Source organism: Coregonus clupeaformis, chromosome 9, assembly GCF_020615455.1.
Source record: "Coregonus clupeaformis isolate EN_2021a chromosome 9, ASM2061545v1, whole genome shotgun sequence".
Taxonomy (NCBI): domain Eukaryota; kingdom Metazoa; phylum Chordata; class Actinopteri; order Salmoniformes; family Salmonidae; genus Coregonus; species Coregonus clupeaformis.
Window position 1 is genome coordinate 29,465,414 of NC_059200.1, and position 25,260 is coordinate 29,490,673.

General features: G+C 44.1%; 1 protein-coding gene across 3 annotated transcripts; it reads right to left on the minus strand.

The window, feature by feature from the left end:
* Nucleotides 1–966: 966 nt before the first annotated feature.
* On the minus strand, nt 967–23,764 carry LOC121573799 (coronin-1C-A). Of its 3 annotated transcripts, none has more exons than XM_041886098.2 (11): nt 20,917–23,764; nt 14,141–14,340; nt 7,065–7,187; nt 5,894–6,023; nt 5,484–5,665; nt 5,202–5,321; nt 4,784–4,888; nt 2,936–3,081; nt 2,727–2,784; nt 2,314–2,559; nt 967–2,034 (listed from the first exon to the last, which is right to left on the minus strand). In XM_041886098.2, the coding sequence occupies exons 1-11, from the start codon at nt 23,678–23,680 to the stop codon at nt 1,915–1,917; spliced, it is 4,194 nt and encodes a 1,397-aa protein (XP_041742032.2). In that variant the 5' UTR covers nt 23,681–23,764; the 3' UTR covers nt 967–1,914. The 3 variants fall into 3 exon arrangements, with proteins under 3 accessions (XP_041742032.2, XP_041742034.1, XP_041742035.1); XM_041886100.2 differs by lacking the exon at nt 20,917–23,764 and adding an exon at nt 18,957–19,318 and having other exon boundaries at nt 14,141–14,347; XM_041886101.2 differs by lacking the exon at nt 20,917–23,764 and adding an exon at nt 18,957–19,317.
* Nucleotides 23,765–25,260: the final 1,496 nt, after the last annotated feature.

The window sequence follows — 25,260 nt, forward strand, 5'->3', positions numbered from 1 at the left end:
TTCAAAATGTTATTTGGCAAAGACAGCATGGGAATTTGATACTGACACCAGAATAACTTTAACACACAACATAAAGTTGAGTAGCCACACAAACACAGCTACAAAAGAGGACACTTACCCCACATAGTGACCTTCAAACTGGCCGTTTTCCCAGCAAAAGATTTGAAGAGGTGGGTGGTCAAGAGAAGGGAAATAAAGGAGTGATCAAGAGAAGGGAAATAAAGGAGTGAAATGTGTCCTAGTAAGCCTTTCAGTAATCCTTATCCATTAACTCATGTAAATGCTATATTAGCAGGACTTGAATCTAATGTAGCTTAAAACATATCAAGTAGGTAACATGTCCCAAAAAAACAAGTTCCCACCAAATCCACCTCATCTTCCTTGAACATCCCTCCACTTCTATCCTTTCATCTAACTCCATCTAATCTACAAATTCCCCCTAGTCCACGTTCATCCCTTTATCCGCCCACTGGTTCCCGGTGTGTCTGGATGCCAGACACAGCCCCTCTGACTCCCCTTCCCTCCATGTTTTCTGATGAGAACAGCCCCCAACCAGAAGCACAGGAGCTGCAGCCTCTGTCTGGACAGGAAGCCAGGAACAGAAAATGACATATTTATGGGCCCGCCAAGGCAATGAAAACCCCTACTCTATGCTTTTAATGTTTTTCCCCTCTAAACTGTGCCACTGGCGCTCTGCTGATGGACCAAAGGACCTTTCATGATTGTACTTAGACTAATTATTGGAATCTTGAATTGTCCTAGTTGTCATTTTTTATGATAATTTCAGATTATGTGGCATTATCAAAGATACAATGTTATACTGTATATTCACATAATTGTTTCTAAAATCCACTTGAGATCTGTCTAGCATCAGACTGTGCATTGCTCTGCCTGCTTCAGTGTGTGGCTAATTTCATTCAAGCCAGGAAGACGGACAGAGGTGAAAAAGGCAGAAAGAGAAGTTAGTGCAAAGAAAGAATTTAAGGGATTTATTGTGGAGAAGACATTTCCATGTGTAAAATCTTTATTGCATGCACCGAACTATATAAACTAGATGGTCGAGTGAAAGAAATGCTGAGAGAGTGGTCCCTTTCCAATGCCACAAAATGCACCAGAGAGGGGGACATCAGATTGACCCATAATACCATCCACAGCGTGACAGAGGCACCACTACATTTACACCAGCGAGAGCTGCAGTTTACGCCACTGCCTCCCGATACCCCCACTGTTAAAATCTACACCCAGAAGAGCTAACAGTATCGTCAGGAGGACTTCCTTCACATTCAGTGACCTGATGCTTAATACGAGCAGCTGGCGTGGTGGAAAAACTCTGATTTCTTTCTCTTCCTTTTGCAACAGTGTAACAGATTACGTTGGTTCGAAGATAATCCTTCTCTTTGACTAAATCATTATATTACCCTATAGTCTGTAACTGGAATGCAAAACAGGAGAAAATACAAAATAAATGACAACCACCCACACACACCATTAAAATTTGGCAGCACAAAAATCAAGGGAATATGGCAATACTGGTGGCTACATACTATGGTTGAGAGTATCGCAGTAAGTACAAACTTCACATCAGAATATTCTTGACCACAACTTAAAACAATAACAAAATGGTAAGACTTTTCCGTCAACCAAAACAATGGCAGTTATTTAAATGCATTTCATCCCCAGTAAAAAGGTAGACTATGAATTGCAACAGTTTTTTCTCTAAGTATTTTAGAGGAAAGTGTGAAGGGTACACATGATGATAAAAAAACAAAGTTCATCTTGGAATGTGTGCTTGGGGATCGTCGCTGGGAAGATGCCAAGCGGAATGATGAAGCCGAATTCTCATATTTTGGCAGTAACTGGCCCTGTTCACTTTATCTCCCAATCAATGAATGGTCCTGAGCGGGGGGCTGAGTCTTAGATGGCGACCTTGGACATCTGGTCCTCCAGTTTGGCAATTCGACGGTCCTGTAGGGTGACGAGGTCCCTGAGCGACTTGACCTCTTGCAGTAGCTCCTCCAGTTTCCCTTCATTTTGCTGCAATAAAGCATAGAAAGAACTTCCAGTTAAATAATGACAAGATACATTGTTTCACAAACCATCTGGTGGCTAAAATGCCATAGCAGAAAATGTTCCAGTACTGTTCTGATATCAAATTGTTGAGAATCAAATCTATTCACTGTGTTCCTGTAGCTGATTTTCTTGGTTTATTTTAACACATCTTGTCTATTGGCTGTGTTAAAAGTACAGTTTTATTCACTATATTGTCTTAATATATCTTGACAGTTGTTACTGTAAGTGTCCAGTCCTACTCACTATAGATGGATGTGGAGAGGCCTTGCTCTGGGCAGGCGAGGTATTTGCTGCTTTCTTGGCTGGCTTGCCCTCCAGGACATTGGACTTCTTGACCACCTTGAGGTCGCGGTTCTTGCCGGGGACATAGCCGTTTTTCAGGGAGATCAGGATGGGCTCGCCGTTCTTCCCATCAAACCAGTCCTCCGCCTCGATGGCACAGTCTGGTCCTGCTGTGTCCGGGTACAGGTCATCCTGGAACAGGTCTGACTGAATGTGTGGGATGGATGGATAGATGGATAGAATGGTATCAGTTAGGATTGTACTCTAGTCAGTGGTGGTAATCTATTCTTTAATATTGCCCGATTTAGACAACAATTGCACTCTTTTCTACAGCATCAATGTCAAAGAATATTCAAAGAGTAAAAGACACAAACCTTTCGGGGGACTGTCATGATGATTGGCTCACACTTTCTCTCATGCAGTTTATAAAACCTGCAAGTAAAATAGACAAAACATGATGAGGATGTACAGCCGCAGAATCAAAGGCATTGGGACTGTTCTCTCAAATACTGCAACATGTCCTCCCTCTAGTGGACAAAAGGAGAAGTTCTCAAAGCTATCACACCGAGTGTACGGTTGTTACCTGGCAATCTCGCACTTGTTGACGTCCAGTCCTCGTTTGGGCATGTAGCCCACACCTCTCTGGGGCTCCTTGCTGGAGAAGGTGTTGAGGTAGTGCACGAATGGAGCCTCGTCCGTGATCTCAAAGTACCGGATACTACTGTCACCCTGAACAGAGGAGAGGTTACTGTTAAAACCTGTGAAATCCACCCAGAAAGATCGAAGTCACTAATCCTCCATCCAGATGGGAGACAATATTGGGTTTGGGGGATAAGACAGTGACTTAGGAAATACAATGCATCTCTAACAAGTACAGTGGGGAAAAAAAGTATTTAGTCAGCCACCAATTTTGCAAGACCTCCCATTTAAAAAGATGAGAGAGGCCTGTAATTTTCATCATAGGTACACGTCAACTATGACAGACAAATTGAGGGAAAAAAAATCCAGAAAATCACATTGTAGGATTTTTTATGAATTTATTTGCAAATGATGGTGGAAAATAAGTATTTGGTCACCTACAAACAAGCAAGATTTCTGGCTCTCACAGACCTTTAAGAGGCTCCTCTGTCCTCCACTCGTTACCTGTATTAATGGCACCTGTTTGAACTTGTTATCAGTATAAAAGACACCTGTCCACAACCTCAAACAGTCACACTCCAAACTCCACTATGGCCAAGACCAAAGAGGTGTCAAAGGACACCAGAAACAACATTGTAGACCTGCACCAGGCTGGGAAGACTGAATCTGCAATAGGTAAGCAGCTTGGTTTGAAGAAATCAACTGTGGGAGCAATTATTAGGAAATGGAAGACATACAAGACCACTGATAATCTCCCTCGATCTGGGGCTCCACGCAAAATCTCACCCCGTGGGGTCAAAATGATCACAAGAACGGTGAGCAAAAATCCCAGAACCACACGGGGGGACCTAGTGAATGACCTGCAGAGAGCTGGGACCAAAGTAACAAAGCCTACGCCGCCAGGGACTCAAATCCTGCAGTGCCAGACGTGTCCCCCTGCTTAAGCCAGTACATGTCCAGGCCCGTCTGAAGTTTGCTAGAGTGCATTTGGATGGTCAGATGAAACCAAAATATAACTTTTTAGTAAAAACTCAACTCGTCGTGTTTGGAGGACAAATAATGCTGAGTTGCATCCAAAGAACACCATACCTACTGTGAAGCATGGGGGTGGAAACATCATGCTTTGGGGCTGTTTTTCTGCAAAGGGACCAGGACGACTGATCCGTGTAAAGGAAAGAATGAATGGGGCCACGTATCGTGAGATTTTGAGTGAAAACCTCCTTCCATCAGCAAGGGCATTGAAGATGAAACGTGGCTGGGTCTTTCAGCATGACAATGATCCCAAACACACCGCCCGGGCAACGAAGGAGTGGCTTCGTAAGAAGCATTTCAAGGTCCTGGAGTGGCCTAGCCAGTCTCCAGATCTCAACCCCATAGAAAATCTTTGGAGGGAGTTGAAAGTCTGTGTTGCCCAGCGACAGCCCCAAAACATCACTGCTCTAGAGGAGATCTGCATGGAGGAATGGGCCAAAATACCAGCAACAGTGTGTGAAAACCTTGTGAAGACTTACAGAAAACGTTTGACCTGTGTCATTGCCAACAAAGGGTATATAACAAAGTATTGAGAAACTTTTGTTATTGACCAAATACTAATTTTCCACCATAATTTGCAAATAAATTCATAAAAAATCCTACAATGTGATTTTCTGGATTTTTTCTCTCTCATTTTGTCTGTCATAGTTGACGTGTACCTATGATGAAAATTACAGGCCTCTCATCTTTTTAAGTGGGAGAACTTGCACAATTGGTGGCTGACTAAATACTTTTTTCCCCCACTGTATATCATCCTCACCTTCCCACAAAGGTACACTACGTTGGTGTCTGCGTCGTAGAAGGGCAACAACACTCCATTACTGGTGTCCAGCTCGTGGACTGATATTGGCTCCTCCATGCTTTTCTGTCAAAACAAAAAATACATTTCATGTGGTTAGATAAGGATATGTGCATCTATGAGTGCATGAACGTCTGTCTGTCTGTATGTGTATAATAAATAATAATTTGGTGGGTTCTTATATATGTCCTATTTTACTCGTGTGAATTTTAAATGTGTTTTTTTTGCATATCCCAACTCTCCCGGGACACCCTCAGAGAGTGGGGTCACAGCGAGGGTCTGCCATTATCAATGGCGACCCTGGAGCAATTAGGATTAAGTGCCTCGCTCAAGGGCACATTGACAGATTTCCGTGTGTGTCCGGTTGGAGGTGACGTACAGGGTTCCAGAGGGCTAGCTGCCGTTCGCTCATGCGGCTGAAGCCGGTGGTGAAGATGTTTCCGTCAGCCAGAAAGATGGCTCTCATGGGCCGTGCTCCATCGTGGGCCTTGTCCTTCTCCTGAAACACAACACATCGGTCAGAGAGGATCGCATGTTTCAGCACCAATGACATGTGTTGGTAGGAGGGTGTGTGTGTGTGTGTGTGTGTGTGAGACAGAGTGCTACAGTAAGAGTGCATATCCAGCCAACATATCTCCCCCAGAGTCCCCAGCCCACTCACAGCCACGATCTTCTCCTTGCGGGGGTCAATGACACGGATATTCTTGTCCTTGCAGGCGGTGCAGATGAGGGCTCCATTGCGGCTCCAGCAGGCGCTGAAGATGACGTCAGGGTGCATGTCTTCCAGCTGGATCATGGCCTCGCCCGTCCCCACGTTCCAGATGATGATCAGGTTGTCACAGCCTTGTGGGACAGACACATATAAACAACAGTCAAAATCCACATGCCACTGCCTGGTAGCAGAGTGCAGTCCCACAGTAGAGTGGAAAATATATACAATGCCTATTCTCAGAGCTGTTGTGACAAATGAACTCCATCCTGAAAGTGGCATACTCCTGCAGACAATCTAATGTCACTGAAAATGTAACTGTGTATTTGTTTGTGAGAGCAGTGTATTAAACCTGTATCTACCTGCACTCATGAGGACGTTCCGGGCCGTGGGGTGCCAGGTGACGATGCCCACCCTCTTGGAGTGTCCCTCCAACACCACCACAGGCTCAGCCAGCGGGGTGACCAGCCCATTCTCTGGGATCTGCCACACCTGGAGACAGCGAGAGATGAAGTTAGTCATGATACCATTGCCTTCTACTCATTTATAGCCATTTTCTCATTTATAACTATGGACACAAACAGACTAGAGTTAAATTCTCCTCAACCCCTTGAGACAATCAACCTTAGCTAGATGTCAGTACACTATGGATGTGCTTGTCTAATGTTAGCAGTATGTACTAACAGTGTTTAGTCTAAGGGTGGCAGCAGAGAGCTGATGGGGGCAGAAACAAGGATGAGAAAGGAATAAGTTCTGCATAACATTTCATATTTCACCTGCATAACATATGTTTCAGAGAGCAGACCTTTCTAAAATGTTTTAGTATTCCATCTTTAAGGTCTATCGTATCATATAAACTACATTTAGATCAAATATTGTATGGACCTCTCTGTGGACTTGTCAACCTCTTGCTCCAGACATTATTTAATTTGTCTAAGACCAAATAAGGACACAAGACATTCTGACAGGATGACCTCAACGCCCCACCATCCACTTATGGCTGTGGATTGGATTACGCTATGACACATGCTTTGTGTATAGAGCACACCAGGGAGGCTGAGGCTGCAGCACTAGCATGTGCAGCACACTGACAGACAGACAGGGCTATTGATCCCACGTCGATCTCATAGTCTTCTTTACATTTTACATTACATTTTAGTCATTTAGCAGACGCTCTTATCCAGAGCGACTTACAGTTAGTGAGTGCATTCATCATTTTTTAAATGTTTCATACTGGCCCCCCGTGGGAATCAAACCCACAACCCTGGCGTTGCAAACGCCATGCTCTATCAACTGAGCTACATCCCTGCCGGCCATTCCCTCCCCTACCCTGGACGACACTGGGCCTATTTAGAGATGTCACAGAGTTCATTGCAAAATATCTATGGGGTAAAGAGCTTTCCTTTATTAGGTAAGATGCACATACAGAGTCTAAACATGTGTAGTAGGTAGGTATTCATACTTGGGCCAAGACATCTTGAACATAGTGTCACCATTTTAAAGATGTAAGCAGTGAAAACTAGCTGTACGTACCATGACTGTGCAGTCCTCTGAGCCGCTGGCGATGACGTGGTCATTGTGAGGGCACCAGTCTATGTCCAGGACAGGACCTGTATGACCACATACTGTTGGGTAGGCCTTGTCTATGCGACCTGTCTGGAGAGAGAAAGAGGAGGTTCAGTATGACTGTTAGAGATCAGTAACAAAGACGGGAGAAACGGTGAACTGTGAGCCCCGAGCCCCTAGTCCTACTGGCAAAGACCAAGAGTTGGCTTGTGAAGGAATACAAATACAACGTTAGGTTAAAGGACATCTATATATACACACACTACTCGAGTGTTTCCCTAAATAACTTTTTTTAGCAGTGGTGGCAAAGGTCGCGGAAAGGGGAGGGGGTCGCGAAGGCCATGGCCAATTTTATGTTCTTATGCTCAAACATTATAACAAAATCAATGGGGACCCCAATCGGGGCCCCTGAGCTTGTGCCCTTCGTGACTGGTCGGTAATACAGTCCTAAATTCATTGTTTGATTTGATTGGTTTCATAATTGTTGGTTATAATTTGGTGATTTCTTGTTCTCAAAGATTACATTATAAAAATATATATAAGTCAATGATCTTTTCTACAAACTTTGTCTGGTTTTAGTCAATGAAGTTTCCACTGAAAGCGTTTTTACCATCCCCAAAACTGTTGGGTGTGGCGGCAACACTTTAGTAGCAGCGGTGCACCACTGAATGAATACTGGGGACAGAATGTACTCTCTGTGACACAATATAGATCATTTACATGCCTGGCATTGTTCATGTACATGCCTGGCATTTCTTAACTATTACTTTCTTTCAGCACTTTCATTCATATTCTTTACGATAATCAAAACCCCAAGGCAGGATTATACCTTGAGTGTACAAAATATTAGGAACACCTTCCTAATATTGAGTTCAGAACAGCTTCAATTAATCGGGGCATGGACTCTACAAGGTGTCGAAAGCGTTCCACAGGGATGCTGGCCCACGTTGACTCCAATGCTTCTTACAGTTGTGTCAAGTTGGCTGGTTGTCCTTTGGGTGGTGGACCATTCTTCATACACACAGCAAACTGTTGAGCGTGAAAAAACCCAGCAGCGTTGGAGTTCTTGACACAAACCAGTGCGCCTGGCACCTGCTACCATACCCTGTTCAAAGTATTTTTGTCTTGCCCATTCACCCTCTGAATGGCACACATACACAATCCATGTCTCAACTGTCTCAAGGCTTAAAAGATCCTTCTTTAACTAGTCTCCTCCCCTTCATCTACACTGATTGAAGTGGATTTAACAAGTGACATCAATTAGGGATCATAGCTTTCATCTGGATTCACCTGGTCGGTCTATGTCATGGAAAGAGTAGGTGTTCCTAATGTTTTGTACACTCAGTGTACATGGTCATTTACAAACTCCGCAGGCTAACATTCCTAAAAAAGACCATTCATATATAATGACAATTATTAAATATTAAGGCATTGAAAAGTTATACTTACAGTACCAGTCAAAGGTTTGGACACACCTACTCATTCAAGGGTTTTTCTTTATTTTCTACATTGTAGAATAATAGTGAAGACATCAAAACTATGAAATAACACATATGGAATCATGTAGTAACCAAAAAAAGTGTTCAACAAATCAAAATATTTTATATTTGAGATTCTTCAAATAGCCACCCTTTGCCTCGATGACAGCTTTGCACACGATTGGCTTTCTCTCAACCAGCTTCACCATTTGCCTCATGCAGCGCGACACATCTCCTTCACATAGAGTTGATCAATAGAATGTATAAGGGGGATACAACCATCCCAGCTCTGCAGATTTTGCTGCGAAGAGACAGAATCATTAGATCATTTGTTTTGGTAATGCCCATATGAAGCTTGTTTTTGGTCGCAGGTTAAGGAATGGCTTAAAAAAAATAATCACATAATTTACTTAAAGCTACAGTATCTTTGCAAATAGCATTGCTGGGTGATTTGAAAAGCCATGGTCAGTTGATCAATAATATTATAGTACTTTTAGTAAAGTTGTTAATCTTAAATTTAGAATCTGTGTAAACTATGAGAATAGAAAGGTTCAGAACTTTTGTGAAACATCACAGCAAAAGACTGGATGGTTTTTAGAGATAGATGTGAGGGGTTGAGGGTAGCTGAAGGGTGGGATAAAAAAATAAAATACAAATAAATAAAAAAAGAGATAACTATTGTAAAATGTCCCATGTCCATGAAATGTATATAAACTCAGCAAAAAAAGAAACGTCCCTTTTTCAGGACCCTGTCTTTCAAAGATAATTTGTAAAAATCCAAATAACTTCACAGATCTTCATTGTAAAGGGTTTAATCACTGTTTCCCATGCTTGTTCAATGAACCATAAACAATTAATGAACATGCACCTGTGGAACGGTCGTTAAGACACTAACAGCTTACAGACGGTAGGCAATTAAGGTCACAGTTATGAAAACTTAGGATACTAAAGAGGCCTTTTTACTGACTCTGTAAAACACCAAAAGAAAGATGCCCAGGGTCCCTGCTCATCTGCGTGAACGTGCCTTAGGCATGCTGCAAGGAGGCATGAGGACTGAAGATGTGGCCTGGGCAATAAATTGCAATGTCCGTACTGTGAGGCGCCTAAGACAGCGCTACAGGGAGACAGGACGGACAGCTGATCGTCCTCGCAGTGGCAGACCACGTGTAACAACACCTGCACAGGATCTGTACATCTGAACATCACACCTGCGGGACAGGTACAGGATGGCAACAACAAACAACTGCCCGAGTTACACCAGGAACGCACATTCCCTCCATCAGTGCTTAGACTGCCCGCAATAGGTTGAGAGATTGCATGTAGGCCTGTTGTAACGCAGGTCCTCACCAGACATCACCGGCAACAATGTCGCCTATGGGTACAAACCCACCGTCGCTGGACCAGACAGGACTGGCAAAAAGTGCTCTTCACTGATGAGTCACAGTTTTGTCTCACCAGGGGTGATGGTCGGATTCACGTTTATCGTCGAAGGAATGAGTGTTACACCGAGGCCTGTACTCTGGAGCGGGATCGATTTGGAGGTGGAGGGTCTGTCATGGTCTGGGGCGGTGTGTCACAGCATCATCGGACTGAGCTTGTTGTCATTGCAGGCAATCTCAACACTGTGCGTTACAGGGAAGACATCCTCCTCCCTCATGTGGTACCCTTCCTGCAGGCTCAGCCTGACATGACCCTCCAGCATGACAATGCCACCAGCCATACTGCTCGTTCTGTGCGTGATTTCCTGCAAGACATTAATGTCAATGTTCTACCATGGCCAGCGAAGAGCCCGGATCTCAATCCCATTGAGCACGTCTGGGACCTGTTGGAACGGAGGGTGAGGGCTAGGGCCATTCCCCCCAGAAATGTCAGGGAACTTGCAGGTGCTTTGGTGGAAGAGTGGGGTAACATCTCACAGCAAGAACTGGCAAATCTGGTACAGTCCATGAGGAGGAGATGCACTGCAGTACTTAATGCAGTTGGTGGCCACACCAGATACTGACTGTTACTTTTGATTTTGACCCCCCCTTTGTTCAGGGACACATTATTCAATTTCTGTTAGACACATGTTTGTGGAACTTGTTCAGTTTATGTCTCAGTTGTTGAATCTTGTTATGTTCATACAAATATTTACACATGTTAAGTTTGCTGAAAATAAACGCAGGTGACAGTGAGAGGACGTTTCTTTTTTTGCTGAGTTTAGTATGTATAAACTGGAAGTAGAAGCCTAAGTATTGTTGTCCATTAGTTTACTCCAATTAGGGGAGGGGAGGTAGGGTTAGGTGGAAAATTATCAAATAAAATATACCAAAAATATATTTTTACAAATATGATGGACTGGAAATGATGCAAACAACTACATTGATGGAAGCCACAATCTATCTGCAATACTAAAGATGATCTACCCCCTAAAAAAAAAGATTTACAAAAAAAAGACCATCCAATCAGAGGTGACATCAGGAACCTGGGGGTCAGCATTTGACCTCTGCTGTCCACTGGATCAATGAGTGATGAGAGGAGAAGGACCCACTTCTTTCTCTTTGCTCCTCTGTCTGTGGGTTAATCCAAGCTGACACTGACAGTACACATCACAGGACTGATCTGAAGCCTGACGTCACGAAAGGGCTTTGTGACTAGCCCGGTCCCTGGCTAGGCTGTTGCTGACCTCAGCATTTTTTTCTCTCCCATCCTGATAAAGAAATCAGTCCGCCCCCCAGAGTCAGAGCTATGGCATCTGTACTTGGCTAAGGGATAGAGATAGCTTATACATTACTGTATGAATGAGGTATGTATGTATTGTAGTTAATGGTTCGTTAAGTCTGCAGCTATGCTGATGCTGACTTTTTCTCAGTGTTTCTCTCGACCAGCTATTAATAAAAGATAGAAATATCAGGCTCAAAACTCAGTTATGAGATGCTGGATGTGAGAAGAAATCTAATCACTGGTCTGACCTCCTGGGGCCTAACATGCTCTCCCCATCTGACATTACTTTTGTTGTCACGGTAACAACTTGCCAGGAGGAGGGGTAACAATACAGATCAAGGGAGGGAGGGATAGTTTGGGTTTGTTGACCGAGTAAGTTCACTAATTAGACTCCCTATACACAGGCCTCTCCCCCAGGGGGAATGCGGTCAGTTCTAGAACAAGACATATGTAACAGTAAATTCCAATGCAGGCAGTTTGATAGGCTGCTGCTACCGCTAGTGAGGCTGCTGCTACCGCTAGTGAGGCTGCTGCTACCGCTAGTGAGGCTGCTGCTACCGCTAGAGAGGCTGCTGCTACCGCTAGTGAGGCTGCTGCTACCGCTAGAGAGGCTGCTGCTACCGCTAGTGAGGCTGCTGCTACCGCTAGTGAGGCTGCTGCTACCGCTAGAGAGGCTGCTGCTACCGCTAGTGAGGCTGCTGCTACCGCTAGTGAGGCTGCTGCTACCGCTAGAGAGGCTGCTGCTACCGCTAGAGAGGCTGCTGCTACCGCTAGAGAGGCTGCTGCTACCGCTAGTGAGGCTGCTGGTACCGCTAGTGAGGCTGCTGCTACCGCTAGAGAGGCTGCTGCTACCGCTAGTGAGGCTGCTGCTACCGCTAGTGAGGCTGCTGCTACCGCTAGAGAGGCTGCTGCTACCGCTAGAGAGGCTGCTGCTACCGCTAGTGAGGCTGCTGCTACCGCTAGAGAGGCTGCTGCTACCGCTAGTGAGGCTGCTGCTACCGCTAGAGAGGCTGCTGCTACCGCTAGTGAGGCTGCTGCTACCGCTAGAGAGGCTGCTGCTACCGCTAGTGAGGCTGCTGCTACCGCTAGTGAGGCTGCTGCTACCGCTAGAGAGGCTGCTGCTACCGCTAGTGAGGCTGCTGGTACCGCTAGTGAGGCTGCTGCTACCGCTAGAGAGGCTGCTGCTACCGCTAGTGAGGCTGCTGCTACCGCTAGTGAGGCTGCTGGTACTGGACTGGACAGGACCGACTGGAGGTTAAGGGACTACAACAGATATTTGAGAACACACACAAATTAAAAGGGAGATGTACATGTAAATATAAAACTAAGCCAGGGAGTTACTGAACAAAAATATAAAACGCAACATGCAACAATTTCAAAGATTTTACTGAGTTACAGTTCATATAAGGAAATCAGTCAATTGAAATGAATTCATTAGGCCCTAAACTATGGATTTCACATGACTGGGCAGGGTTGCAGCCATGGGTGGGCCTTGGAGGGCATAGGCCCACCCACTTGGCAGCCAGGTCCACCCACTGAGGAGCCAGGCCCAGCCAATCAGAATTAGTTTTCCCCCACAAAAGGGTGTTATTACAGACATAAATACTCTTCAGCACCCCCCCCACCTCCCCTCAGACGATCCCGCCTGTGAAGAAGCCAGATGTGGAGGTCCTGGGCTGGCATGGTTACATGTGGTCTGCTATTGTGAGGCCAGTTGGACGTACTGCCAAATTCTCTAAAACGACATTGGTAGAGAAATGAACATTCAATTCTCTAGCAACAGCTCTGGTGGACATACTTGCAGTCAGCATGCCAATTGCACGCTCCCTCAAAACTTGAGACATCTGTGGCATTGTGATGTGTAACAAAACAACACATTTTAGAATGGCTTTTTATTGTCCCAAACACAAGGTGCACCTGTGTAATGATCATGCTGTTTAATCTTCTTCATATGCCACACCTGTCAGGTAGATGGATTATCTTGGCTAAGGAGGAATGCTCACTAACAGGGATGTAAACAAATTTGTGCACAACATTTGAGAGAAATAAGATTTTTGTGCGTATGGAACATTTTGGGGATCTTTTATTTCAGCTCATGAAACATGGGACCAACACTTTACATGTTGCGTTTATATTTTTGTTCCGTGTAGGAGCATGAGTGCGCCTAGAAAAAATGTATTTGCGTGCGCCTACATTTTTCAAAAAGGTCAGCGTAGAGCCATGGGCAGCCTGACATGCAAAGTGCTGGACAGCCATATACGGTAAAATCTGCTGACAGCAGCGGCAAGCTCTTCGGTACTGAATAGAGGAGAGGAGAGGAGACACACACAGACAATTGCTGTGTGGCTGTTCACACATCTCCCCTATACACCCCCACAACACCCGCTCTCTAGTCAGACTGATCAATCCCCGGCATTGGGAGCTTCTTTCATATTCACTTTTCTGTCACTAGAATTAAACCACCTAGAAATGTTATCTAAAACCCATTCAGCATATAGCACTATTGTCCCGAAATTGGTGGTCGTTCGAAAGGTGGGCAAGCCCCTTTGCAGTGAAACTACAGTGCACCCTCACATTCTGCTAAAAAGATCTTGAATTGATTGGCACATACACATATCCAGCATGGTAAAATAGCATGGTAATCTAATTTTGTGGTCTCATTTTCATGATTGCATATAGGCTCTGTCAGTAATCAAAAACGTAGGAAATAACAAATAATCCAATCACACTGAAACAGAATGGAGCGATTGAATGTAACTAATACTGAGATCTAGGCCAACAGTGATAGGAAGTATTCCAAGCTGATGAGACAGGAGGAGCCATGACGATGCCTAGTTGGCTGGCTGACAGTGACACACTCACCTTTAGCAGAGGGAGGACAAGGAAGGCTCCGCCCCCACTGGCCTCGATGATGATGGCGACGAATTTGGGGTTGACGGCACAGAAGGAGCTGTCCCACGTGACCCGGGAGACGCGGATGTCGTCATAGCACTGGTCGTTCTTCAGTGCCTGGCCAAAGACATGACGGAACTTACTTGCTCGTACCACTCGCCTGAACATATCTGCCATCAGAAGGAGAGACAGTCAGGGAGAGATGTCAGACAGATGCTAGAACAGGGTTACTAAGGGCATGTAGTTAAGTGTACAAAAGGCGATAGATAGTGACACAGTTTATGACAGACCTCTCAGTAGCTACTTTAAACATTTCAGCAGCACTACTTCACATGTATTTGTTCATTACAAATATTACAAACTTCAAATGTATCTTTAGACCCTCTCTTATGAGTGTACATTACACTAAAAACTAACTGGTGTGGCCACCGTTCACTACACAAACTGAGGCTCAGTTGATGTGAAGCCACTCCAGCCAGAGCACACATTAAAAGCTTAATAGGACATTGCCATTGACTCACTAAAGTCTCATAAAGTCAGATTTATCCCCATCTCTGCCTCAAAATGGTAGAGCACGGCTAAGCTGTCCCAAGCCTGATGGCAGAGCTGGCTCCCAGTCAGAATTGAGGCAGACTTTGTAGTCTACTTTTCTGTGCATCTGATCAAATGAGGTGCTGGCTGAGTTTGTGTGTATGAACTATGAACCTAGGAAGATTAGTTATTTTGACAAACTCAACATCCACTGCCCTTCTTATTAGCCTACTTAGCCAGCCTTTATTCACATTGCCCAAATGTTCCCTTTGGCAGGCTAAATGTTGGTATAAGCTGGCCACAAAGTTCCACGAGAGCTCAGTCTAGCTAGCGTATAGCTCGGTTTCCATAACAACAGATGATAGATTCCCATCACGCCTCACAGGGAGCAGGCTCCAATCAGAAGAGCTCATCCTACTGCAGGAAGAGCTTAATCAATTACAGTTTAGCATCAAAGGCTTCTTTGTGTCGGTCTCCCATAGCCCCCAACAGAAAGCAGCGCATAGCCACAATACAGCACCTTGAAATCAGAAACCTTGACCTGGTGGATCCTCTTGAGGAGATATTGTACAGTAGGCATTTTGCCAGTGTGCCACCCATATAAAAACATTCACTCTTGTTGGCATTTGGATTCAATTAATTTTGATCCTCCCACCATCCTTCATATGGGATGTTGTTTTTTGATGACTGATGGTTTCCTGCAGACGTAGCTTTGTTTCCTTAACAGGAAGTGGATGCAGAAGTTATATCCTTCCTTTAGCCCATATGGTGGTCACAATGTGCATGGCAGACAGTGATAATAGACAAGACTATAAGGAAATGCTCGCCATCAGTCATTCTACTTTTATTATTAACTAGTGATGGGGGAATCGATACAGTTACATATCGCAATATTAATTTTGAACAATATTATAATCGATATATAAACTGACCCAAAGTATCGATTTGTAAAAAATAAAAACGCTTTTTTGCTACATAGCGTTGGTCGGCTGTACCTACACCAAAATTCCGGTATTTTTCATACTATAGCTCGTTCTCCATCTTCTTTTTAAACAGTGAGCCAACATGTTTTCAGCACTTTTATTTAAATTACATATCAAAACTCATTTTCTCATGCTCTCTGTAGTATCTCTGCAGCAGAAATATAGTGAGCAATATGTTTGGAACTTCAAATTGCAATACATACAGAACCGTGAGAATCATAATACATATCGTATCGGCACCTAAGTATCGTGATAATATCGTAGCGTGAGGTCCCTGGCAATTCCCAGCGCTAGTATTAACCCAGATGCTGCTACCTTCAACATCTATTCAGAATGTTCACTGATGACCTCACAATCTTGTAAGGATAACCAGAATGCAGTGAATAGCCTATCAATTGACCTGATGTAAGCACTGGGTAGAATCTGAGTTTGTTGTTGGGAGCTCTGAGCTCTCATTTTGAATGGTAGTACAGACAGAACTGGTCTGAATAACACAGAAGCTGTCCCTGTGGTGAAGAGACTAATCAGAGTATACTACATGCGGAGGGAAGAGATGGTCTTTCAATTATAAAAGGTGTTTAATCAAGGTCGTTTTTATTATACAAGGAGCTGGTACATGTATCAATGGGCTGTCCTCTCTCTAGAGCTACGGCGTTACATTCTTCTGACTGAGCGCAACCAAGCCCATCTCCCAACTCATACAGTATACTCAGGTCATGGGTTTGCATCCTTCTGAAGAAATGGGGCCAGTGAACAAATAATACATTATTTATTTATATTTCATATAAATCATATTAGCCTAAACATAGGATAGCATCCATTTGTCCTGAAGACCCTCCTAGTCACACGTCGATCTCTCTTGGAGCAGGAACCGCCATTAACACAGCAAGTGTTAAAATATCCTGTTTGTTCAAATATCCTCCTGGGTCAAAGCCTTGGGTACAGGACATAAGCTATTCCTATGATACTGTGGCTATATGACCAACGCCTGCATTACTACAACTGCATCATGCAGTCAGAGAAGGACATGCAGGGTTTGACAAACAGAACACGTTGTTCCATTTTTAGTTTCAGGCCTGATGATTCATTTTGGAGAGGCTCTCCTCTCACATACATGAACCGTCCAACAAGATGTGCTCCACACGTCACATGCCTAATTTCCCTCAGCATGATCACCTACTTTCCAGAGAGCAGAATGGCACATAAAGGACTAATAATATGCCATTTAGCAGACGCTTTTATCCAAAGCGACTTACAGTCATGCGTGCATAAATTTTTTGTGTATGGGTGGTCCCGGGGATCGAACCCACTACCTTGGCGTTATAAGCGCCGTGCTCTACCAGCTGAGCTACAGAGGACCACTAACTCTGGGGTAGCACCACTCCAACATACATATCAGCACCCCTATGGTCTTCTTCATCCTTTTACTGACTGAACAGCATATCTCACAGTACTTCAATCCGAGACATGGAATCACCCTTCCATTTATCTTATCGAGTCACAGTTGAAGCTGTGCATCTAACTGGAATGGAAGGGTCATACATACGTTTACTATGCACAACATTATGGCATCTATAGGTCAGTTATGTCTGTCAGCAAGTTCTAGAGTCAAATATATTCTGCTGCTAAACAGAGGTGGATCATGTATTTTCTCACCCCTGATAGACTTTAATTTATAATAACAATAATAATATAATATGCCATTTAGCAGACACTTTTATCCAAAGCGACTTACAGTCATGTGTGCATACATCCTAAATCGTGCAACTAAACCCATAGAAACAGATCATGATCAATTTATACAAGTGATCCAAAACATTTGCTATAGTAGGCCCTAGGTATTGGGAGGTAGACTAAAGGACACATTATCTAACCAAATTAATGCATTTGTGTTCAAAATGATAAATTGTGGTCAGTCAATGGTAGGCCATATGCTTACTCTTTCCTGGCAAGAAGAGGTGCAGTAGACAGACTGATAACTCTAGTCTAGAATTGAACTGAGACAACCCCACCACAGTGGCATCTATTATCAGTTTATGACCTATTAGACTGGACATCATGCACATCATTGGACACACAATTGACTGCCACAGACTGCTGTATTTACATACACTAGCGTTGCTTTCAATTGTATTGGGTTGCACAAAAACAGTCTGCGGGAAGCCAGAAGTTAACTACAATTCCATTTCAACTTACTGTACAGGTGGGCAGGAATGAGACAAAATATCTAAAGGATTATATTATTAAAACAGACTTTCCAAACGTGGGTTTTTTGTAGACCCACTTCCTTCTGAGACAAAATATCTAAAATATGATATTATTAAACAGACTTTACAAACGTGGCTTTTGTAGACCCACTTCCTATCTGCTTACCTCATGTCAAAACAAGTTTTTCCTTTTTTGTCCACATCTTATGGCGCATGTGCAGGACTTTTATTTTGACATGAGGTAAGCGGAGAAGAAGTGGGTCTACAACAGACCAACGTTTGGAAAGTCTGTTTAATAATATGATCCTTTAAATATTTTGTATCAAATTCCCCCGTCATAATGACCAACCGTTCTGCCCACTGGCACAGTAAGTTGAAATGGAATTGTATTTAACTTCTGGCTTCCCGCGGACTGTTTTTGTGCAACCCAATACAATTGAAAGCAACGCTAGTGTGTTTAAATACACCCGCGTTGTTAACAGCAGCTACCACAGATCATGTAGCTAGCTATCTAAGCAATGTGTAACGTTAGCTAGCTATTATTTAATTAACTAGATGACTGGGTCCTGTGCTGTAATCTGCATATATGCTTCTGATTAATACAGGTGATTGGTCAAAGCAGAAATTGAAGTACAGTGTAATAATAAACCAACAAATTTGACCATAGAGCATAGCTAGGCAGGCTATTCTTGATTCCATACGCTGTAAAGGTGGACAATAGCCATGCATTGTGTGGCTAGAAAAAATGCTAGCTACTTCCTTATGTGCAATTCATTAGTAATGATTTTCAAAGGCAGATCAACACCCAGGAGAATAAATGAGGTTAACAAAGACATGCTAAAGCGTTGTCTAATAAATGCATCGATAAAGATGCTCATTAATTTACATGAAGATGCTATCGGCTAGAATTTGGAGCATGATAGACACCGCCAGCGAGCTATTATAACAAAAGTGCATATTTTATCCATGGCTCTGGCTGTTACCATTCATAAACGGTGCACAGCCGGGTAGGTTAGCTAGCAGCAAGATGTTTACTGCAAATACAGACCGGTCTATTTTCCTTACCTCCTAAATCTATGCGAAATTTTCCGTGAACGCGAGGTAATCAATATGAAAACATGAATATGGTAGTTTAGCCTTCGTCCGTTAGGATTTTCCTTGTTACACTCGTTTTGCCGTTCGAGTATTCTTCTTTCCCTCCAGACTCCACTTCTATGAACCGGAAGCAACGCCCTGTTCCATCCCCGCCTCTTACATACGAGGAATTCTAGGATAACAATTGTCTTATTTATATGATAAAGATACCCTTTTAATTAAAAAAAATTGCATTTTGCTCCAGTGAAAATTATTAAGTGAGTCTATGAAAGCATCACCAACACTGTCACAAGTAGGCTTATAATAATAATTTTAAAAAACTGCCTAGATCATGGACAGAATTTTTGAGGAAGAATGGGCGTGTTCGTTTTGCAAGGTCCGGTGCCGTTGTTGGGCGGAGTTTGCATATTTTATACCATTCCATTGGTCCTTAGGTTAAATCTCCACTCACCTGGGGAAACGGACCATGCTAAACGAACTTGCCCAATGCCAATGGTCTCAGAAATGATTGAGTATTGGCTACAGACTTAGCCTCATTTATTTTTTAATTGCCCACTTGAACCCATGCCCTGCTAGATTGGACATAAAGTTAAACTTCAATAACCCCAAAGACAGCTAATTCAAAACCAACAGCAAAAGAAAATAGTACAAAATGTGCCATTATTTTCAAGGAAAATAATACTCATCTTGAATGTCACCTAATGGCCTTTATTTTGTTTAGTGCGCCTGCAAGGGTGATTCTGAGAATGGCAGGGCAGGCAGCTCCACATTTATTCATTCATGCTATCCTGCTTACCACATTTCTCAGATGTTTGCACTTGGTCAATGTAAATTTGTTCAATAGAACCCCACAGTGGAGGTGTCATAATACCCATAACACCTAGTGGTCAAATAGGGAAAATGCTCCAATCCGTTTTTCCACCATTCATTTTTCCCATAGAGGATTTTAGAAACACTTAAAAATAAGGGCTGTATTTCGTGTATGCTTACCCTGGCGTGACGTTTTGATAACCATGTAAATCTCTCTCGGACAAGGTGACTTTTATCAATATATTTCGGCTCTATTTACTCTCAGATTCGAAAATGCTAACTAGCATCAAAGTAGACATCATGCAAAACTACAAATCCCTGCAAGCGCCTGCATGTCATCTCTAGCTGATACCTTTGCCAGCAGGTATTGTGTCAATTTAAAACAAGCACAAGACAGTTCACAAAATTGTAGCATTTCATTTTGGGGGGGGTAAATACAGGCGAATATATTGATAAAAGTCACCTTGTCCTAGAGATTTACATGGTTATCAAATGTCATGCCAGGGTAAGCCTACACGAAACACAGACCTTGTTTTAAGTGTTTTAAAAATCCCCTATGGGAAAAATGAATGGCGGAAAAACGATTGGAACCATTTCCCTGTTTGACCTCTAGGTTTTATGGGTATTATGACTCATACTGTGGTACTCTATTACATTTAAGTCATTTAGCAGACACTCTTATCCAGAGCGATTTACAGTAGTGGGTGCATACATTTTGTGTACTTTTTTTGTTCTGGTCCCCAATGGGAATGGAACCCACAACCCTAGTGTTGCAAGCGTCATGCTTTACGAACTGATCCACACGGGACACAGGACTGTTCTATGTACAGTACGACTGAACCCAAAGGCCTGACTAACACATTCTCATGCGTACAGTACGCTCCATAGTTTCAAAGGACAAGTGTGACTCATTGACTTGCAAGTGGTGCTCAAAACCAGACTGCAATCTGACAGAAATAGCTTCTTTATAACTCAAGTTCCTCACATGGATGTGTGTGTGCGTTTTTGTGTGTGTGTGAATGAGAGAGAGACACACACACACATATAGAGGGAGGGAGGGAGAGACATATAGATAAAAGAGACAGACAGGGAGAGTATTTGATCCAAAGCACTTTCTTACCTTTTTTGGGTTCAGGCTTTGTCTCTGGTGGTTTTTCAGTTGGCTTCTTAGTGACATCGAAGGCCTTCTTCATCTGTGATACTTTCAGGCTCTGGCCCAGGTCCACAGCCCTGTCAATGGACTTGGCCGTGAGGGGTTCCGTCCGGTCTGCGTGCCTGATCATGGACTTGGCCGTGAGGGGTTCTGTCCGGTCTGCGTGCCTGATCATGGACTTGGCCGTGAGGGGTTCCGTCCGGTCTGCGTGCCTGATCATGGACTTGGCCGTGAGGGGTTCTGTCCGGTCTGCGTGCCTTATCACGGACTTGGCCGTGAGGAGTTCTGTCCGGTCTGCATGCCTGATCCTCTGGTGCATCTGGTTGGTCTCCTTTATGAGCTCAGCCACAGGCCTGTATGTCTCAGTTTCAAGCTCAGCCACAGACTCACGATCACTACGCTCACCAAGACCACTATGGATTCTACGGTCACTGTGGTCACTGAGGTTCTTCCAACGGACATCTGTGCTGACCGTGTCAGGTTGGGGTTCAGGGTCATCGTCTTCATCTTCCATTCTCTCACACAAGGCCAGCTCTAGTTCTCGTATCTCCTCGTCATCTGAAGGCCAAGCTATGTCCTCTGAGATTGGAACCGTTTCTAATGGAACAAATGGCTTTTTGGGCTTTTTGGGTACTGGAGGAGGTGGGCCTTTGAGTTTAGCCTGCTTTTCCAAAAAAGGTCGTCCGTCCAACATGTCAAGTTGTTTTGGTTTCTCCTCTTCCGCAGCAAGTTTGACCATTCTTGCCCAAGCATCAAAATCGATGATATTTCTATACTTTTCCTCTCTAGTTGGTGCCCTTTGTCGTTGTGGAAAATCATCCATTGAATCAAAATTATCTGGCGTGTACACGTTGGATGGTACAGTGTAAGCAGAACCTGTGTCGTCCCATAACACACACATGTCCCGAGAAGCTGTGTCGCAAGCATTTCCTTTGCAGACTTGATGTGGATGTCTCCTCCTCTTCTTCTTCTTCTCCTCTTTGTGGTGATAATCATCACCTCTTTTCTGTTCATCCATAGAGCGTGTTGTTGCTGGAATCTTAACGAAGGGATTTTGGGGCTTTTTTGGGACAGGTGGAGGAGGCCCCTTCGGTTTAGGCCTCTCCCCTGGAACAGAAGGATCTATAGAGGCACCTGTCGTTCTGTCCTCTGGCTGGGTGAAATCCATACTGTTGTTATGTTGTGTTGGCACTGCGTTCTTCATCTCCCTCTCAGGCAGAAGGTGAGTGATGGGTGGTGGGGTGATGACATGAGTGTAACAGACAGGCTCTCTCTCCCTCTGCATGGGAACAGTCTGGCTCTGCCCATCACTATCCTCTAGAGTTGGCACAGACAGAGGAGGGGAGGGAATCACATTGCATTGTTCTAATGAGCATGAGGACGAGGCAGACTTTCTCTGAGACTGCTCATCACCTAAATGTCGATGCTTGGTGATGGAGGTGCATGTGTCAGTGGAAGAGGATACTGCTTTTGCTTTTCCAGTATAAGTTGTTGTTTGCTGTTGCAAGGAGACACTACCATCATTGCTCTCTACATTATCAAACTTTTTTACACCTATTTGTGAATGAATAGATTTCCCACATATGTCTGTACCTTTGGCCTTTGGCCTTGGTGGAGGCTGAGGAAGATGTGGTGGTTTTAGATATCCTGGGACACCTGTTGAAGATGACATGTGTACTTCAGGTTCACACTGATTTGACTCACATGGCCCAATTCTGTTGTCTGTGACACAGTCTCTTTTTACTTCCCTTCTCTGTGTGTCTTTTACCTGTGGATGCTCATCTGGGACTGTGGCTGTGGCCTTCTGCTCTTTATCAGTTTGTGAACCCCTCTTAACGGGATCTGTCTTTTCCCAGCGTTTGTCTGGCTTCGTTTTTGTGTTGAGCGCGAATAATGCCTCTGTTTTCTCATCACGTTCTTCTTCTATATTCAATAAGACCAAATCATCACGAGTGCAGTCTTTATCATCAGGGAATTTATTATTTATATCATTTGACTTGGAATTGGCATGAGTTGATTCAATACTCAAGAGGGCTGGTTCTTTGCCTTGAATGCCTGTTTTGAGATCACAAACTGCAGTAATTCTGGACTCCTTCTCTGAAATAGCTTTGACAGCTTCAGTTCGTTCAGCCTTCTTTGGGGGACACCCGATGCCTGCCGGTTCAGCCAAATGTGGATCTGCTCTTTCCGAACAGTCTGTTTGTGAACGTTGGTTTTGTGCCTCGCAACCACTGCTGCCTTTACTGGAAATAACACAAGAAGTGTTTACAGTGCTGCTTGTATCCTCATCCCGTGTTACTTGTGGCAAATTCTGTGTTTTGTTTGTTTCGTTGCCCAAAGGTGATTCCTGGTGTTTCTTTCCTGAAGCTCTCCGAAGTCTGTCCTCACTGAGCCTGTGATCATCCACAGCAGAATAAACGTTCCTCTGTGGGTCAGTAGGCGACATTGGAAGGTCTTGAGATATATCCACACCAGCGGCAGAAGTCGTATCCTCCTCCACTATTATTTTTACAGAAGACTGTGTCTTTTCCTTCTCTTTGTCCCTGCTATCAGCAATCGCGCTGCTCACATCAGACGATATCCACGATTCATCCTTCTCCAGAAGTACGAAGTCCTCCTTGGTAGGTTCTGAGATCAAGTCCTCTGTGTTAGACCTATCTGTCATGTCCTCTGTATCTGAGTCTCTGTGCCCACCACCAGCAGGGTATTTACTTCTCACTTGTCCTTCCATTGTAGCTCCTATCCCAGTACTCACCCTTTTCTTACTATCCGCAGCTTTCTTCTGTGTTTTGGGCTCTGAGCGCTGTGTGCTCCTTTCAGAGCTCAGGATACTTTCTGGCTTGTCTGTATTACGTGTGACAGCCCTGTCTTCTCTGTCCCCTCCCTCGTTCCCTCCCCCCGCGGTCAAAGGGCTCTGTTCCTTGCCTAGAGCGGGGCTCATTGGCTCCTTACTGAGGGTGTCTGTCAGGGCAGCAGCCTGCTCAGTGGCCAGGCTGCTGCTGACACTCAGTCCCTCTGCTATACCATAGCTCCCAGTCCCATCACTACGACTACCGCTGCCCTGTTCACTGGGCTCCGACTGTGCCTCAAGGCCCTCTTCTCCCCACTGCTTCGACTGTTCACCTCCATTGGAGGCTTTTGTTGAGACTCCTTCCTTTTCCAACACTTTGTTAAGTTTCTGACCCATTGGTTGATGTTCTTTTTTTCTTCTCTATAGGAGGAGAGAGATACACGTCAAGACACAGCAGTGGTCAAGGAACGACTCAGAGTGAACAGTAGCATGCTGCTTGCCTATCTCTTAATTTGACAGAAGGCCTTGTGCCAAGCCTCTCCCTGTCTGACTCGCTCACCCCCTATCTCTCTCTCTCACTTTCCATATTTCTGTATATAAATTGAAGATAGGATAGGAATAAAATATATTACTTTCTCCCCCCCCCACCCCACCCCACCCCACTCTCTCCAGTGAACTATTTCTATCTCTCCTCATTCTGTCCTGCTGGAATGTTGTGGCGCTATAATTAAAGTGGCTCTCACTGCCACCGGTGAGTCACAGGCCAGGGCCAAAAAGGAAACAGGACAACTGGGATAATAGATCAGTCACCAGCCTGGTGCCAAGTTCAAACACTGAGGGCTGTTTGGAACATGAACAGAACAAAACCAATGCCCATTTCCCATTGAAAATAAATCAGTAAGGCATACTGAGATATCTACAGTAAGAGCATGATCTAAGCGCACTCTTAGAATATTACAGTAAGGCATTAGACAGAATTAAACCAATTGATTGTTTATGATTGTTATGACAACGAGGACCAGGGAAAGGTCAGCTGGAAAACAGATCAGAGTCACAAGGGTTTTGACTTTGGAACAGGATTGTCAGTCTGGGAACTGGTCAGGACATAGTTTTACGACTGATGTGATGGATGGCCGAGGGGAGATTATTTGAGAGGAACAAAAGCTCAACAGGCTTTAAAATGGCATGCTGTTTCTTAGTGGTTCTAGGTTACAAACAAAAATACGAAGTATTATGTCCTCAAATGACGATCACAAGGTCGGTTTATTGTCTGTAGTAAACACTTGGCATTTACACCATGGCGAAACCTTCTGAAATGTGCATAGGCCTATTGGATGTGAATGCTCACTGTGTGTCATCACAGTAACTGGCTCTATGACACAGAAATGTGATACCATGTCCTTAACAGCATATGTGAAGCAACACAAACATAGACACATGCATACAAACACACGATAACAGACGCACTATACACACATGTACACGTGGATTTTGTGTTATAGATACGTGGTAGTAGAGTA